Source organism: Amphiprion ocellaris, chromosome 2 (genome assembly GCF_022539595.1).
Source record: "Amphiprion ocellaris isolate individual 3 ecotype Okinawa chromosome 2, ASM2253959v1, whole genome shotgun sequence".
Taxonomy (NCBI): domain Eukaryota; kingdom Metazoa; phylum Chordata; class Actinopteri; family Pomacentridae; genus Amphiprion; species Amphiprion ocellaris.
Window position 1 is genome coordinate 21260596 of NC_072767.1, and position 18153 is coordinate 21278748.

An 18153-nucleotide genomic window follows, 5' to 3' on the forward strand; every position below is an offset into this window, starting at 1 on the left:
ATTTGCTACCTTCCCGTATATTATTTCCAAACATCACTTAGAGCCACACGTTTAAAAACTAGACTGAAGACAGAAATCGGATTTAAATGATTTATTAATTAAGAAATGTTACAAATCTGATAATTCTTGCTCTAACATTTCTTCCAGAAGAATCTGCCAATGCCTGACACTTTAAAAACACAAAAGAGAAAAAAAAAAAAAGGATTTTCAGTAAACTGCATTTCTACATACATCAATTAGTTAAATCACAATAACAAAAGTTTGGTTAGCAGAAGCATGGTTGTGCGTGTGTGGTGTGTGCACAAAAAAAAAAATAATAAAAATTAACTAAATCTGGCACTGGTTAGATTCATTGACTTAAGCTGTCTGCTACTACTTTTATTTTACTGGTAAATCAGTGTATAAAAAATATAAAAAAGGCCATCATTTAAGATTCAAAAAGCAATCCAGCTTGTTTAAAATGACACAAAAAGCCATGACAGGTGTTTATCAACTCGCACTCTGAGTAAGGCTTCAAACTGCTGACCTTTAAATATGTGAGCAAAATTACATTTCCACAACAGAAATATTCTTAAATAAACTTGAAACTTTCAAAAGTCAATCGTCACCACTCCATACAGCCACCTTCCAAGTGACCAATAGTAGAAAGCTCATCTGAAAACCCTCAAAGTGACAAACCTTTAAACTCTAAGAGAAAAAGAAAAGCACTAAATGTGTAGTAAATGTTGGCATATGACAAAAAATGAGGAAGAAACAAAATATGTACAGCACGAAAAACATTGTATGCAATATGCAAAGGCGTCATGTTGCTTTGGGCAACAACCCTCCCCTCCCTCCCTCCCTCCCTCCCCACCTGCCAAATATAAGCCAGTCTTCACTGAAGACCCCTCACCCCAACATCCCCCGTCCCCACCCACACATATCCGCTCACACACACACAGAACATCACGAAACACGATTACGTCACTAAGCCTGTTAGTTTGGAAAAAGGTGAAGCACTGTGAGACTCCCCAACCCCATTCCCTGCCCTCCCCCCTGCCTCCCCCTTCTTCAGTCAGAGAGGGGAGACAGGGCCTTGGTGCAGTCGTTCCACTCGTCCGTCTCGGGGTTGTAAACCTCCATGGTGTTCAGGAACTCGTTTCCGTCAAAGCCTCCCACGGCGTAGATGGTTTCTCCCAGCATGGCCACGCCCGCGTTGCTGCGTGATGATGTCATGCTTCCCAGCATCCTCCACTCGTTGCGGGCGGGATCGTACACCTCCACGCAGCGGAGAGCGTGGGAGCCGTCGAAGCCGCCGACAACAAACAGTTTGCCTATAATGAGTGGGAGACGTGGACATTAGCAATGCATGACAGTTACTGGGTTTTGCTGATAAAAAGTCACCATTTTCCCCACAATTATGTTCTCTTATGACAAATGCAGTACAGAAACTCCTCAACCAACATCTGCTTCCATCATTTCCACCTGTGTGATGTCGGTGGGTTTTTACCTGCATGGACAGCAACGCCGGCCCCCCTGCGAGCCACATTCATGGGGGCGATCAGAGTCCAGGTGTTGTTCTCAGGGTTGTAGCGTTCCACAGTGTTCAGGCAGTTCCACGATTCTGCCCCTCCTATCACGTACATGAAGCCATCCAACTCACACACTGCTGCCTGGTGCCGCCCTGAAAGCAAGTTCGTTTAATGAATTCAACTTGTCATTTCCCCACAGTGTGCAAAAATCTAAACAGCGAGTTGTATTTTTACTGCTCGTCTTATTCTGTTAATTCTTAACATTTTAAAAACATCTGTGAAACTGTGTGAACACATACTGATGTTAAGGGAGGCACAGTTGGACCAGGTTTTGGTCACAGGGTCAAAAGCATCACAGTTCTTCAGGCCCTTCTGCCCGCAGGGGTCCGACCCTCCCACAACGTAAAGTTTGTTGTTCAAGGAGCAGACACCTTCAGACGAAGACGACAGGAATGAGTTTAAGTTTCAATTTCCTGGAAACAATTATCAAACTGTTAATCACTGCACGACTGACTGACCTGCATTGCAGCGGTTTGTCCTCAGCTCTGGCACTTGAGCCCACTCATCAGCATGTGGGTCGTACGTCTCCCCGCAACTCAGCTCGTCAGAATGTCCGTTTGAACCTCCAATCACATACAGCTGACCCTGCAAGAAGTGGAAACGGAAAAGTTATTAAAAGACGATGCTTCAACCTGACACTTGCTGCTTTTATTGCCTTATAAACTTAGAACTACAAGGGCCTATTAACAGAAGTTAACAAGTCAGGAATCCAACCACTTAAACATGGAGTAGATAAATATTTAAGTATTTGCACAGGAAGCTTGAAACCTGTTTAAACAGGTGCAGGCACACTCCTTGGACAATATTCAAAATGTCAGTTTATTGTAAACAGATCTGAGATAAAGATGAATACCTCAGCTGCAGAAGATAACGGGCCTTCAAGCTTGTATGAGAAACAGGCCTTTATTTCTAATTCTCTGTTTATTAAGTATACCGCATCACATTTTACTACCAAGCCTCATTTTGATATTATTGCCAAGAGCTGCATGAGGCATATATCATCCCCCGGACCTTTATCTGGAGGCCGGCCTCGATCACGCCTCAGCCATCATTGCAGGTCAGGCTTTTGAATGACTACCGGTTTTGTTTTCCGAAATAAAAAATGGTAAACTCTACCATGAGCACGGCCATCTGGAATCGAGCCCTTGGAGTCCGCATGGGTGCGATGAAGGTCCAGCGGTCTTCTTTGGGGTCATAACACTCCACAGTCCTCAGACATTCCTCTCTGTTGTAGCCTCCTACAGGATTACAAATAGGCACCATGGTCAACTTCATACCTCTTACAAATTTAACATAAACCCCGCCAGATTAAGCAGTCAAAAACTGTCAGCCTCATTCAACTAGTCCCACAAAAATCTGGTTGTAGTTCACGTTTTGCAAGAAGTGAGCTTTTGTCCCTATTTATTCAGCCAAGAAAGGCTTGTAGGTCTCACTGTACCGTACCACAACCTACAGAAAACAAGCAATTATAGATCTTACACTCGATACCATACTGTCACCCAATGTCAACTCCAGCCCTTTGTGACCCTCTGAAGAACAGGGGAGCTACTGTTTCAATAGATGTCTTAGTCCTATTCAGTGCCAACCTGCTGCGATGAGTCTGCCGTTCAGGCCTGCGGTGCCCAGGCCAGAGCGAGCGTAATGCATGGGTGAGAGCGGGTGCTCTTCGAGCTCTTCGGGCTGGGCCTCGAAGCTGAGGCTCTTCATCAGGCAGGGTGTGGCAGAGGGAGATGTCTGAGGGCTGCTGCGACCGTGCAGGAAGATCACACACAGCACACTGTCCAGCACAGCCAGACACAAGTAGGTGTTGTCTACGAGATAAATTAGAGACGGAATAGGTTTCTAAATTCAATCAAGAATGTTTTCAAAGAAAACACACTGGCCTTAAAGCTTAAGAATTCTGACATTAACCTTACCCGTTGTAACGCTGCTACAACTATCGCAGTCTATGACTTTCTCGCCCTCAAGAAGGAATTCTTTGCAATTGTGCTGCAACTCATTACATGTAGTTAATAAACCTGCTTACTTGTGGTCTTCTCAGAGGCAATGTACTTCCACTCTCTCCTGGCGGTCTGCTTTGGGGCATTTGCTGCTTGGTTGGAGGGCGACAGGCTTCCAGAAGAGCTGCAGCTCATCTGTCTCTGGGTGCTCTCCCGAACCGGTTTCTTCTGCAAGAGCACAGTGCAGCTACAGAAGCCAAGCTTCACCACTGGCCCACCGGTGGCCAACGCCAGCTAATCACAGCCCAACCTATGCTTTGATCCAGCTGGTCGACGTGGCATAATTGAATCTGCATTAATCTTGTTCGAGCATGTACTGAAGTCTCACGCCACTTGAAGCCAACGACACAGCACTGCAAACTACAGTCTCAGACCATGCTACACTCACATCTAACAGCACACATTTCAGTCACAAGTCAAAATAGATGATGAAAAGCTAAGGCAGCCAATACTGCCCTCCCTCAACTGGTTGAGATTAGCTTTAAGAAAAACTATAATAAAAATGTGGTTTTAATGTATGCTCAACACCATAGCCAGGCAGGCGTTATAGCTCATTTCTTGCTAATATGCTGACAATAGTCTTTACAGTGTTGTCAAATTATAGTATTAAATATCTATACATACTTCTAGCCAGGCACAGGCTGTGTAGTATTTTTATGCATAGCCAGGCACAAGCTATAAAAAAAAAAAAAAAAATGGCTACAGACTGCCAAGCACAACGTTGTAGAGACTTCATCAGAGTGAAGCCAGGCACAAGCTGTTGAGTACCTGCACAAACTGAAGGTGGTCCTCCTCGCCACCAAACACCTCACTGTGCCCCTCAATCACCAGCCCTCCATCCACCAGCTTATGGTCAGGTGAGTAGTACAGCGTTTGCACCTGAAAGACAAACAGGAACAACATACCCATGTGGCTGTCTCCATGGCAACACACTGAGAGCCCCAGCATAAGAGGGGGAGGGACATGAGGGAGGAAGAGGAGGGGAGGCAGTGCTGTGAAGAGGAAGAGGGGGGAAGGGGCCCGGATCTTCAGTCGCTTGGATGGAAAGCTTCCTTTAAAAAGACACACATTCTGCTGCCACTGCACAGAGTGGGTTAATTGTTTGAGCTCAAGAAGACATCGGCCGAGCATGTGACGATGAAACTCCGTAATTTGCATCTATAAAAGAGGGAGCTGGTGAAAATTGAGAGATTGCATCTGGAAAGATCTTCTGTGAAGAATGGAGGGGAGGAGGAAGAGCTGCAAGTAGCCCTCTCCCCACCTCGGCTGCTTGGTAACTGGTCCTCTAGCTGAAGAAGTCATTGTAGTGGAAGCTACAATAGGCAGTCAAATCCAGATGACTAATGACTGTAGTGCTGTACCAACTACCAGTTAATGCTGGAACATTATTCCACAATAGAATGAATCCAGCAAGATATATAAGCAAATTCTAATATAATCTGTTGAAATAATACAGTAAGAAAATATGTTGAAGTCACTCAGCTGCCCATCTAAAGGGCAAATGTTAGAGGAAAAAAAGGTTTTTTTAAAAAAAAAAGGGAAAAGGTGCTTTTTTTTTTTTTTTTTAAATATCAGAAGTTCCTGAAAATGCCAATTCCTCCTAGAAGGTTAATAATTTGGATGGTTTTTGAATATGCTAATGGATAGATGGACCTGTATGAGAATAATATGTGGAGTAAAGGGACATTCAATTAAATGTATTGATTGCTAAAAGTTTGTGAGCAATGTGTGCTGATAAATGCAGAAATGGGATTCATCTGTATGTATGGCATGGACAGATGGGGGCACAGTGTTGCTTGGCTGCAAAGACAAGCTGCTGAGAGGCAGTAGTGCTCCTCTCCTCCCTCTCTTTTCTCTGACTCATTACCCTGGTGGCTCAGTCCTGGATCCTCAGTCTGGTCTCCTGCTGCTGCTAATAAACCTACAGGAGAGATAAATCAACGGGGAGGAGTGCCTGTTAGTGCTGGAGCAACAAACACGCACCTGTTCAGATAGTAAAGTGGCAGTGAGAAAGCAGAATCAAGGGTCAGATCTTAGAGAACCTGTGAGTTTTTGTGTTCCAGAGAAGAGCACTGTAATACTCAGATGGGGTTGTACGTAAACCAACCACACACCCAAAAGAGAACAGTGGAAACAAAAAACAAGAGCAAACAGCAGCTCTTTTTTGGCTCACCTCTAATTTGTAGTATGGTTCAGGGGTACAGAGTTTCTGACTGCAAAAACCTCAACAAATCAGAGGAAAAAAAAGAACAATCCTGACATAGCAGCATGACAATGGCATGCCATTTCTACTTCAGCCCCCTTAAAGACCTCTTAATGTCAGAAACAGGAGGAGTCGGAGGGGAAGGAGCAAGGTAAAACAAAGATTGGTCTCAGAGTTGAGAATGCACACCCTGGTACTGACCTCCTCCATCAAACGTCCCAGTTGGTCACCATTCTCCCAAAGGCTACGCTGCACCCAGTTGAGCACCTTAGAGTAGAGCTTGCCATTGCTGGGCAGGGTCAGGTTGTCTTCTAGCATTACTTCTAACTGTAAACACATCAATGGGGTGAAACAAGCGTTAAATACATGCACAACAGGAATAAGCTGAATGAATAACAGGAAATTAATACCATGACCTTTACTGCTTAGCAGAAAGCTTGATGATACTGACTGATCATTAATTAACTTGTGCCTTAGGAACACTTGAATCATCACTTTGTGTCTGCTCAATGTTACCATCATGACAGGACAGTATCATTAAGTTGCTTGAGAATTATCCGCATCCCTTATTAAACTAGTTAGCTCCATGTTCAAGATGAAAGATAAATTAAATGAAAGAATAATAAATAAAACTAATGGATTTCATGTGAATGAAGTGCATTTTAAGTATCCCAAAAGGAAAAAAAAGTGAACTATGCCCAAATTAAAGGCAGGGGCTGATTTTATAAATGGTTGGCCTTCCTTGGCAGCAATTACCTAATGGGCCAAATAGCTGCCAGTCACTGATGTTCAGCATAATGATCAATATAGGCAAATTAACAGGTTTGCGTTTTATTCTCCACTAGATTTTCCCTAACTGAGCTCCCAACTGTGGGATGCAATAAACCAAGTAAACTAATACATATATTTTGCAAAAACATGTTTTATTCAACATGAAAGTGTCCAAATTCTTGGTATATATTTAAATAATATCCTAAAAATACTTGTTTGTAAATGCTATAGCTTGTGGCTTTTTGGCTGTTGAACACTGACATGGAACTAGAGAAGCCTTACATCAGAGAAGCTGTAATTAACATAAAATATTTATTCGAAGTCTTTCATTGTTAACTAAATTCCTAAATACTATTTGTTAGTCCTAGTTCCAGCACACATGCAGTCCTAAATCAATCAAAGTATAGCATATGGTTCTGTATTCCAACATAACACAAATTCAGAGGATTTGTTTAGACTTAAACTCAACCTGAGAATGAATTCAGTACAGACTCTGGGGCAGTCTGAAGTAAAGGCTCCACACTGTAACCTGCCCACGCTAGGCCTTACTGTTGCATATGTTTTAAGCCCCCTGCCCTAAATACAATCTCAGCAGGCTTTACCTGCAGCGACATCTATAAGAGGCACGCCCTCATACTCTAAGTATTGCTAATCTCAAGTCAAAGTCAGTCAGGTAAAAATACAAACCTTAATCCAGTATGTGTTATTTAACCCAAGACCTCCATCACCAACTACTTTAAGTGCAAGAGTGAGGGGCAACTAGACTAAACTAAACTAGATAGAAAATTACCTGTATATACACTATGTACGTATGTGATAAGTTGCTGCTTCAGGCATAGCCTAATTGTTTGCAAGAGGAGAAAAACCTTCAGTTTCTTGATTCATGAGCACCAACTCTTTCAAATCACTTGTAACTTAGCGGTAACAACTAAACTACCTAGTCAACTTGTGCAGGACTCTTAAAAACATTAGAAAATGCAGTATGTGCAAATCAATGCTAGTACCTTGAGGCGGGGAAGTTTAAGGAAGTCTTCCTGTTCAGACACTTCCAGTAGATGGTCTTGGATGAAGGCGTCTACTTTGGCCAAAACTCTGCCATCTCCCATGGAGCTGGCGAAGTTTCGAAAGGAGATGGCGTTCTGGGAATCCATTTTAGACAGCAGGTAGTCCCCACAAATCTGAGAAGTGAGTGGAAGTTGTTAAGATGTAATCATTTTGAGAACACTTGGGATTTTTGAGCATGCGAAGCACGTGTGTTGAAAGGGAAGATGGGTAAAAACACACCTGTTTGACTCGCTCCATCTTGAACCTTTTGGCTGCAGAGTAAACTTCCTTGACCAGCTCCTTGTCTGCCTTCAGCCTAAGTTACACAAACACAAAAGTTGCCAAACATTGTTAAAAAGGGGAGAATCCTGTAGATACAAAATCAGCAGCAAAAAGTCGAAAGTGCTACTAACTGGGCAGTGTAGGCATAGTTAAGCAAGATCTCCACAGCCTCTGGGTCCAAGTCTTCAAAGGTGACATGTGAGACTCCATGAGGCTCAAGGTCACTGTTAAAGATCTCAAACAGGTAGGGACTACAGCAAGCCAGAACCGCACGGTGAGCCATCAGCTCATGACCACACACCTGGACAAATGAAGAGAAAGAAAGAGGCTAACCGTCAGAATGTTTCCGAGTTTGTTAAAGAGAAAAATTACCTTGAATGCCTTGAGATTATAGGTTAAGGCAGGTATAGCTGATAGGTGAACAAGTGAGTCAGCATCAATAAAACTATTGCAGTTAAAAATTAAAAGCTTTAACATTGTCAACATTTATCTAAAGTTCGATTCCTGGGTGACTGCCAAAGTCTCAGAGGTCTGTATTGTACAAGAGGTGCTCATATTTGACATCCAAGAGCAGCAGTAGCATTTCAACATACATTCAAAAGAAAATATTCAAATCATTTTTCAAGTTTCCAAATTTGGCATGACTCATATACATTTTCAGTACATTCATTACTCACACCATGTGACTGAGTGATAGTTGGTTTGTACCTGAAGCTTTTCTAAATACACAGACATTTGGCGCCACAGGTTATACTGGTATCTGAAGTACCTCAAGCGGCATTCTCAACAAACATGCTTGTCATGCTGCATGGCACGTAAGTGAGAGAGAGAGTGTGTGTGTGTGTGTGTGTGTGTGTGTGTGTGTGCGTGCGTGCGTGTCTTTTCAATAAACCATACCTGCAGTCTAACATCGCAGAACTGACCACTCTTTCTCAGAGCGTTCATTTTGGCCACGGTAGAATCCAGGAAACTTTCATCCTCAAAGATCAAATAACCGTTTGGAATCATCTTGGTGAATTTTAATGGTGTTCCTGAAAAAGACAGTCACAAAACTACATTTAGGCCCAGTAAGGCAACAACACCTGCCATGCACGTCTTCTGCACTCTGTCCAACATGCTTTCAGCTGTGCAACACGGTAATAGCTGGCTTTATTCATTGATGACTAGAGACAGGATTAGGATTAGGTGCCTGTAATGTGCATTGTGCATTATAATCTGTCCCATGCATTAGTTACAGCCTTACCTAATAGAGAATAATGCAAATCCGGGGAGGCACCACTGCTGAGAGTAGAACAGGAACCAAATGTGGGCAATAGGCAAAGCAGACTGAGATCACAGTGGAACTAAGACTTCTTCACCCAAGGAGAGGGACAGGAAGTTGTCAGAAGAAATGCCAGTTGACTACAGGGGCGTGAGAAGAAGGGAGAGGGGGAGCAGCCGCAAGGACAAACTATCAGGCTTGAAGCGACTGTAATCAAGTCCTCGGGATCCCGTTGGCTATAGAGCTGTACTTATTCTCTGTTGGTCATACATTATAACCTAGAAAGAAAAAATAGAAAAGAGAGTTGAGCTTGTTGTTTTGAAATGGAAAAAGGGCAAAAGGCTGATTTTGAAAATGATGCTGCCTGCTCTTGGCACTGGAGCAATGTTAGCATGAGTCAGTTCCACGTGGTAAATCAAAGCAACCTCACACACAGGGTGGCAGTTACAATGTGCTTCCTTCTCTTCCACTCTTCCAGCGTCCCTTTCAAAATCCAATTCTCAAATGCCCAACAGAACAACTGAAATTGTTTTCATATTAATCACATCACATACAAGATTGAAGAACAGAACATCTGATTCGGGGTACACTGGTCACTTCATCCAATCACAGTATCCACATTAAGTTAAAGAGGAAACCTGGAAATCAGCCGCAAAGCATGAAGGCAGACAGAAATGGTAGTCCATGCCTATGATACTCCTCCCTTACAACTCAGTTTAGCTTTTTAAATCTCCGCACCTGCTGCTACATCCCACCAGGTCAAACAAGACTGTATAATCCGTCTCATGCCATCAATTCCGTCCGTACTCTCTCAGAAGCAAGGCCTCTCCAACTCTAGCTTATGTGACAAGCCTCCCTGCCTGGCTCCTCCCAATAGGAACCCTTTCATTCAGGCATGGACCTATAAGGAAAATGCAGGAGGGAACAATCTGTGACAGTGTTCAACAGCCAGTCAGTTGGTGGGATTCAGTGTGAGGCTGGTTTTCTTGCACACCAACACTATAAATTCAGGCCGGCCATCATTCGTCCTCTATACATATAACCCATGTCAAAACCCCACCCACAATCACATCCAATAAAAATCATCCCCTGCCTCTACATCTCAGATATTTTACTGGTATTTAAAAAAGAAGTTCAGATTTCAAGAGAAAGGGAAGCCCAAAATCACCTCAACAAAAAGACATCAGTCTCATCTGTGCCAAGGAGATCTTAACATCAGAACTTAACACAAAAGACATATTATCATGGCTAACTAACGCACCACTATACTATCTACAGACTAAAGCGGAGTAAATAAAGGACACTGCAATTCCATTTTAACACTATTCCACATGGGGAGAGAGGACAAGATAGACCACAGCAGCTGCCCAACAGTCTGAAACTGTATCCAGACTCCATGTGACGAGACTTCCCTGGACAGCCTAGTCTTGTGGAATCTTCCAACTTGGATGAAATTAAAACTAATTTTAAAAAGCTGTCATTTGCTCAACTGCTCCACATGTACTTGACGCTCCAGCTGCTGTCTCTGGCACATTTCCAACACCAGCAAGGGATATTTTATTTTTGTATTTGAATGTGAATCTTTAAGATATGTGCATTATTTTTTAGCTATAACAGATTACTGCAGATCTTACCTTCTCAAAGAAACCTTTCGGCAATGTATTCAAATGTATGTCTTTGTCAGACGTGCAACAAAAATATTTAAAGACTGTTACTGAAAATATTCTTTAGCCTTGCAGGAGCTTTATCTAGAGCAATTTCAGCTTTGGTTGTACTGTGCACAATCAACTTATAGACTTCAGGCTGTGTTGTAAAAAATGGAAAAGAAAAAAAAACGTAGCAAACAAACGGCCTTGTCTCTGTAAGCTGAAATAACTGTCTTATCAACTGTTAGATGGTTTGGAGGAAATGTATACAAACACATTCAAGACCAAGACAATGTGTGAACAACTCATCTGTACTGAAATAATATTTTTGCCAAGGTAATCACAATGCCAGTTAAGTGGGAAAAAAAGGCAACTTTACATATTACTCGCAGCACTATAGTGCAACGTTATGACTTGTGTTCCAGTCATTTCAAACTACTGTCCAATATCTCTATACAAACATTTTTTGGAAATCACCCTCCAAGCACAAATGCTTGTGTGTACTTGGCCAGATCAACCAAATACTCAAATCCAGTGACCTACTAAACTCAAAACCACAGTGTTAGTTTAATAATAAGTCAAGCATCAGTAGAAAAAAAGAGGAATTATGTTCAGACGGGATTACTTCTCTCCAGACTGCATTTAGCAGTTTTTCTGCTACCTTTTTAACAAAGCAAAGGGAAAATAAATAAGTGTACAGGGAGAGGGTGATGGCCATGTCAGTCTGAAGAAGCAATAAAAGCAACCATGAAAAATTTATTGCTTTGCTCTAAAAAGCTACCTTGCACTATGTGACAGCAGTCACCATGAGAGGACTTCTCCATGAGATGTCATGTATATGGGTGCTACTCGTGCAGTATAAAAGCCAAATGCTAACTGGACATATGTGCATGCTGTGCTGCACCACTGTTTTGGTTCTAGGAAAGATGAGTGAAAGGCAAATGTGTACAGCTACCAGGTACTAACACCCATGAAGTGTGCCAGATATTTTTATGGTTAAATGCACCGGCATGATGGCACACGCTACAAAATAGTCTCTTTATATTCAACTGAAGAACATGCACAGCATGGCTGAAAAACATAATTCACCCCGTCTGCGTGTGGATGGAGGGAACACTGACCTACTTTTGAGTCGTTATGCAACATCTGGCAGAAGACTCCTTGTGAAGGCTCAAATGCCCAACTCCTCCACATGGCCCAGTCCACCACACTGGCCTGTTGCCCTGTTCCCCACTCATTTCATTTGAACCTAAAGCTGTGGCAGGCACACCACACCCTCAGCTCTCTAGATATTTCTTTAACAATTCTTCATCATAGCTATAATTCAACCATAATCTTCTGTAAACAGATAAGACAACTAAGAACCCACAAATGGCCATTCAGGAATGGGGCTGGCTTCATGAAAACTGAGTTGTGGAGCGTATCACACACTGACTATGTATTAAATTGTTGCCTGGTTGGTCACTTGTGTGGACACAAGTTTCATGACAAAGAATTAGGAGATACAGTGTCCAGATCGCATCAGTGATTGAGCAAATAGGAGTATAACAGCAAGGCAGGCTTGATGAGCTGTATGTCTATTCGCTTGACAACCAGGGAACAAAGGAGAGAGCATCAGCCTGAAAGAGAAAGAGTGAGGCTGTTCGCAACTTTGTCACAGAGGGTAGCTTTGAATGTATTTTCTCTCTCCATTTTTCCATCTGATTAGACTTGCACAAAAGTGCAGGTCTGAGGCTGAACAATCGATGCCTGTTAGACACCCCTCCAGTGGTGAAGAGAGGCAGTGCTGAATATTTCACCTAGTTTTACTGTGTGGAAATTTACCGCTTAAATTTAGCAGATTGCAAAGGGAATCTCATCAGGGTGTGACAATAAAAAATGAATGAGGCCTTAAACAGTATTAGTTCAGCGTCTATAAAATATAAAAAACTCACAACCAACATAGTAGCAGGCCTCAGATGTTACAACAGACTCTACAGAACAATGAAAATGAGGAATAAATCAAATGTGTTTTAGAAACACCTCCATCCCTCCAGTCAAAAACTAACAACTCATTTTTGTACCACTACAGGAAATATAAATCAGAATATCTGAGAGCATGACCATGATTTCCTAAATTAAACATCTGCTGGATATGCCTCAAAGACCCAGTTAAGTCTATTTTTATTCTTTCCATTAAATCACTAATCTACGTTATGTTACTTGGAAATTCTCCACGTGGTTGCCAGTCGGATTAACAGTACAGTAGGTCAGACACTACCATGGCATTAAGTAGCAAGCAGCACGGAGACAATGTACACTCCAACACTACCGGAAATCAGCTGGATAATTTCGTTTTGCTAGACGATCGATTCAGTGCGATGCTCACCGTCGACAGCAACACTGAGGCATCAATACTGGTCACAGCCCGTAAAATCTAGCACAATATGGTACCAAATGTAGGGATCGTAAAGGACAGCATGTACCCACGCTACCCACCCTACCATCCCCAGTGGTCAAGTCTTACAATTGGACACCAAGTATCTCATGTTTGTCTATTCGCTGCAATGTAATGTCATTCACTTCCCTGCCTCTTCCTCTGCACAGAGTAACGTAGCAGGGCCATGATGTCTGGCGACGTGCCAGGAGTCATAAAAGTAGTCTGTATATACATCCCGCTACCAGAAACTGGGTCAGCAAGACCCCCATAGCATCCGATAAGGTTGACTTGATTTTTTGCGCGGATCACAAACGCAGACAATACAAAGACGTGTTCATGCAAAGCAGCCAGCAACCCGAAGAAAGGTCGGTCAGAAGCTAACGCATGTTAGCCCTTTAGCTAGACAACCTGCTGCTTAGCTGGAGACTGGGAGCCACGAGACAGCCACACCGGCTTCAGTAATTATACTGGACAAAGCGATTGAATTTGGTCGTCGGTTTGAGTCCGGAGTGAAGGTAATTTTATTAATAAGAGTTTTGCTGTTAGCAGAATAAATATTGGCGTCACTAGTCGACTGTAATGTCATGCGGAAAGCGGCGGTTTGCGTGACATTGTCCGCGCCTGAATCGTTCAGCAGTCGCGGCATTTCCAGTTTCCACCATGACTCATATAACACAATAATTACCGTTCACTGTAAACACTAAATAAATTTATAGTTACCAACGGACACATTAGCACCGACTGTGACTGATTTAACGGTTTCTCCACGTTAACGGCTAACTGCTGTACAAAGACACCAGGCAGCATCAATTCCTCTCTGAAGAAAAAGAAAAATCTTACCTGAGGCGTTTGACAACAAACGATATTAGACATATTTAATGCGAATTCAGAGTTGGTTGTTTTGTGTTAAAGAAAAAACGCAACGCGGCTACAGGCACGGCTTGTGGGGCTGCTGGTCGTAGTCGGATCCCTCTCAGCCGGAGAAGCACGTCCACTCTCCGTCCGCTCTGGACTCGCTCTGAACGAACGGCCGCCGGTGACGAGCAAGCGCGTTCCCGACACAGGCTGTGTGACCGCCACGCTGCCTAATGATGTCGCGGAGGTGGGCGTGGTTAGCCCGCCCACTCAGAGTGACGAAATCCACAGTGGAGCGCGGTGGCTGGTTTATTATGGGGAAAAATCTTTAAGAGGGCAGCTGAAACAGGAGTTATTTCCAGGAATGACACCATTATATCAGTATTCCTCTGTTGACATACATTTCATTGTGATGGTATACACAAGAAGTACTTCAATTCAAATGTGTTAAAAACTACTCCATCACAAGCCAAATTTTTATTAAAGTAAATGTTGGGGGTATTATCAGCACAATATAGCTAATTAAAGTGTCAGAAATTAAAATACTCATGCAGAAAAGTCACTGCTGGCAGCCAGAGCAAAAACACGCTCTCTGAAACAGTCCTGCAATAAATCACGGAGAAGAAGAAGGCTTTATTTGTCACAAATACATCACAGCACCATAAAATTCTCTTTTCCTATTTACCAGTTGGGGTCAGAGCGGAGGGTCAGCCATTATAAGATCCTTGGTTATAACGGTTTGTTTTTATTTTACCCGCAAGAGAGGTGTTGATTCAACTTTGCAGTCATTTTAGAGGCTATAGTCCATGTTGTTGAAGTGTATTGTGTTGTACAGACATTTCAGTTTCCAGTAATTTGCTTGAACACCTCTCTAAAACAGCGAGAAAAGGGTAAAGAGTATTGTTACACATTTACAGTATTTACAAGTAGTCGTTCAGTGTCATTACTGGTAAATATGGAGCTGATCTGAAGTAGATTTTAATACTGTCTGGTAATTATAACTGTAACAATGCATTATGTTTTATGACATTTGTGGGAAACTAGTTTTATCCTGTTAAATCACTTACTACTATAGCTGACAAATGATTTTATGAGAGTATAATATTGTCTCTCAAATTTTGTATAGTTTTAAATAAACTGTGTGTCTTTTTAAGGTTTCTGGTCTTTTATCATATAAACACAAACCCAGCAAATTTCTTTTATATTGATAGTTTGCCTCATAGTGACCAATAATTGAGTTTTCTTCTTCAACAACTACTGGAAACAATTCTGAAATCCTTAGAAAAAGTGCTATAATTGTTGAACCATAGTGAAAAATATGTCATTACAAGTGTTATAACACAAGATCTACATTTAAAGTTGTCCTTAAATTAAAACAAAAAAGACTTTTGGCAGAAAAACGTACAAATATTTACAGCGAAAGTGAAAATTAGATTTTTGTGAAAACCTTTTGTCTCAAACTTTATAGATTCTCAAACATTTTAATTAGGTGAAGAAAGAAACACTCAAAAGAAAAAAAAAACGAAATGGATTGTATTAGAAACATGATATTAAATAAGCTACTGTAGCTTTGTTGAGTTTAAGTACATTAAAAACTTTGTCCTCAAATGTGGTGTCAAAAAGCAGTTCAGCGACAGAGCTACGCTTCTGTGGCTACTTAGTAGGATTCAGCAACTTGCCTGGGACACCTTAGCAGGGTAGTTGCTTGCTGACAAATGAGTTTAACGGGAGTCCACGTGGATGTTGGTCTAAACTGGAGCCATCATCGCTCACCTGCTCTTTGCCTGTCAGGCCTGTGGGATTCTCTGTCTTTTACAGGTTATGTCCTTTGTCTTTTGACTGCACGAGCAATTTGGGTTCACTGTGCCAAATTCATTTGCCATTTTTCATATTCTCCTCTACATGTACCTCTGAGTCATGACAGCGGGCTGGAACAAGCACCACTGCATAAGTCATTTGGTGTCCATTAAGAAGGAACATCCGGGCTAAACCCTCTGCACTGCTGCAGACGTCATTGTAGAGGAGGAAAAACCCATTCACCTGCCTTGCCTCAACAGAGCTTAGTACTACGTCAGTAATTAGATTAGAGGATGAGAAATGCTTGGGTACGAATGTGTCAGCCAGCCTTTGTATCTGCACTGTGAGTAAGTGTGTAACAATTTGTCTGCATGTGAAGCTGTTGGTGAAATCTTGGAATCAGATGTATCTCAGTAACAGCAGCACACAAGCATTTAGCCATAGCCTTAAAAGAACACTGACCTTTGTGTTGGGGCCCACAGAGATATCGAATACAACCAGGGGTCCAGTCAACACATATCAGGTTTATCAACACAAAATAATCTCTTCACAACACTTCCTGTGCTGGTATTATTACCACAACACGTTGTGCTTCCATCCACATGGGGAATGACATTCCTGACAAGGTGAAACAAGTTATTGCTGGTTCACGGTCAAGAAAATGAATGGCTTGGAGCCAAGGATGGACACCTGCATCATATTTCAACTCTGTATCTTTGGTAGCTCTGTCTGTGTGCGCCTGGACTGCACTTTCATGCAGGAAAACCAGGAAAGACCAGTTTAAAGGTCACATTACCAAAGATGTTTTCAACAAAGCAGTATGAACTATGTCATCACTGATGCATGTTTATACAGCTTTCATAGAATAGAATACAATACAATAGAATAGAATAGAATATTTTTTGTGTCAATTTCTCTATATATCCAGGACATATTGAGGAACCAAAAATACATTTCTCTCTTGGCATATTTTTATGAGAATTTAGATGTAAAGTCCCAAAACTAGAGCAACAATAATTACTTGAATTTCTAAAGTACAAACTTTTGATCCTGACGTCAGCACTGCTTTCTTACTCTCAAGGTACAATTCAATGCTCATTGTAAGTTTTGTCTCACAAAAGCTCTTTGGGGCCATCTCTGTGCAGCATTCCCTCGACAGTCTGCAAAGGTGAATGAAGCTCGCTTGGCAAGCAGTCTATCTCCTCAACAGTGTCTGGAGCGTCAGACACAGACGTGGCGATTATTGCCAATGGAGCGCAGCCAACCAATTCAGCCAACTTATTAGTTTTTGAAGGAGGTGTTTTTAGGAATTGGCTTGGGAGCTAAAGAACCTGACAAAAAGAAACTGAGTAACTATTGTGATGTAGCCATTTAAATTCAGAAGGATATATTTCTGAAAAATCATTGTAATAAGTAGTATATTTGTGTAGTGTGCAATGTTAGATTTTTGTTGAGTGTGGATTCAAGGGTAAGTTCCTAAATGGTAGCCTGTGGTGTCATATTGGATTGCTATATTTTGCCATTTTGTCCCTATGTCTTTAATAGGAGTGAACAAAATAGCATGAACACTTCAAAAAATCATGTAACAACAAGATCAGCAAAGAAATGCAACTAAAACTTCACAATTATGACAAGTCCAAAATTACATTATTTCTTGTACAGCTTCAAGTATTTATTTTCAGTTGCACAAGTGTTTGTAGTGTTTGTACCCTATAACACAGAATTTAAATACTTACATATGGATCTCAGAATATCATGAGAGGTCATTGTGTGGTTAACAATGTCAACATTTGATAGATACTGCCATAAGCAGCATCAACTCATTGTATCGGAATGACACTCATAATGGTACTGAAGCAAAAATAGTAAGATATTTAGCAAATACTCATATTTGGAGAACAGTGAAATTCAATACCTGTCCTAGAAAATGTACATAACTGCTCCATAAGCGCTTCCACTGCAGAACGTGAACAGAGGCTGGCAAAAAAGCAGGAGCAGAACTGAGATAAGATAAATGCATGCCAATGTATTTATTATCATTTATTTATGTGGCTGGCTGAAATTTTCCTTTCACACCACTGTAACATGGATAAAATGGCATTTCTATACTGATATCCATATATCATTTCCAGCTTCTCTTCTGCAAAAGTACTCATGACTCGTAGCTCCACGCTGCTGACTGTGGCTCTGTTTTGTGTTGCACTTGTGGCAGTAATATCACATGCATGGTGGATATCTCACCCTTGCAGATGTATTCTATCTGTGACTTGTTATTAAATAGTGAACTGAGCACAAAAACACTCT

The 18153-nt window shown here is 41.8% G+C and overlaps 1 protein-coding gene across 1 annotated transcript; it reads right to left on the reverse strand.

Annotated features, from left to right (window-relative positions):
• Positions 1-914: 914 nt before the first annotated feature.
• On the reverse strand, positions 915-14249 carry ivns1abpa (influenza virus NS1A binding protein a). The gene is made up of 15 exons (XM_023264585.3): positions 14038-14249; positions 9115-9410; positions 8769-8902; positions 8003-8172; positions 7830-7905; positions 7550-7723; positions 5976-6101; positions 4340-4450; positions 3598-3739; positions 3158-3382; positions 2688-2809; positions 2030-2156; positions 1811-1942; positions 1490-1663; positions 915-1313 (listed from the first exon to the last, which is right to left on the reverse strand). Exons 3-15 carry the CDS (start codon positions 8877-8879, stop codon positions 1051-1053), a joined length of 1953 nt encoding a protein of 650 aa, XP_023120353.1. The 5' UTR covers positions 8880-8902; positions 9115-9410; positions 14038-14249; the 3' UTR covers positions 915-1050.
• Between the last annotated feature and the right edge of the window lie 3904 nt (positions 14250-18153).

What these genes read in the sequence shown, in the direction of transcription:
- ivns1abpa (XM_023264585.3), bottom strand. Translation starts at nt 8,879, where the DNA reads ATGATTCCAAACGGTTATTTGATCTTTGAGGATGAAAGTTTCCTGGAT. An exon ending in TGGGACGTTTGATGGAGGAG is followed by an intron (nt 4,451 to 5,975) that starts GTCAGTACCAGG and finishes TTTGTCTTTCAG; the next exon opens with GTGCAAACGCTGTACTACTC. An exon ending in CGGCGTTGCTGTCCATGCAG is followed by an intron (nt 1,314 to 1,489) that starts GTAAAAACCCAC and finishes CACTCATTATAG; the next exon opens with GCAAACTGTTTGTTGTCGGC.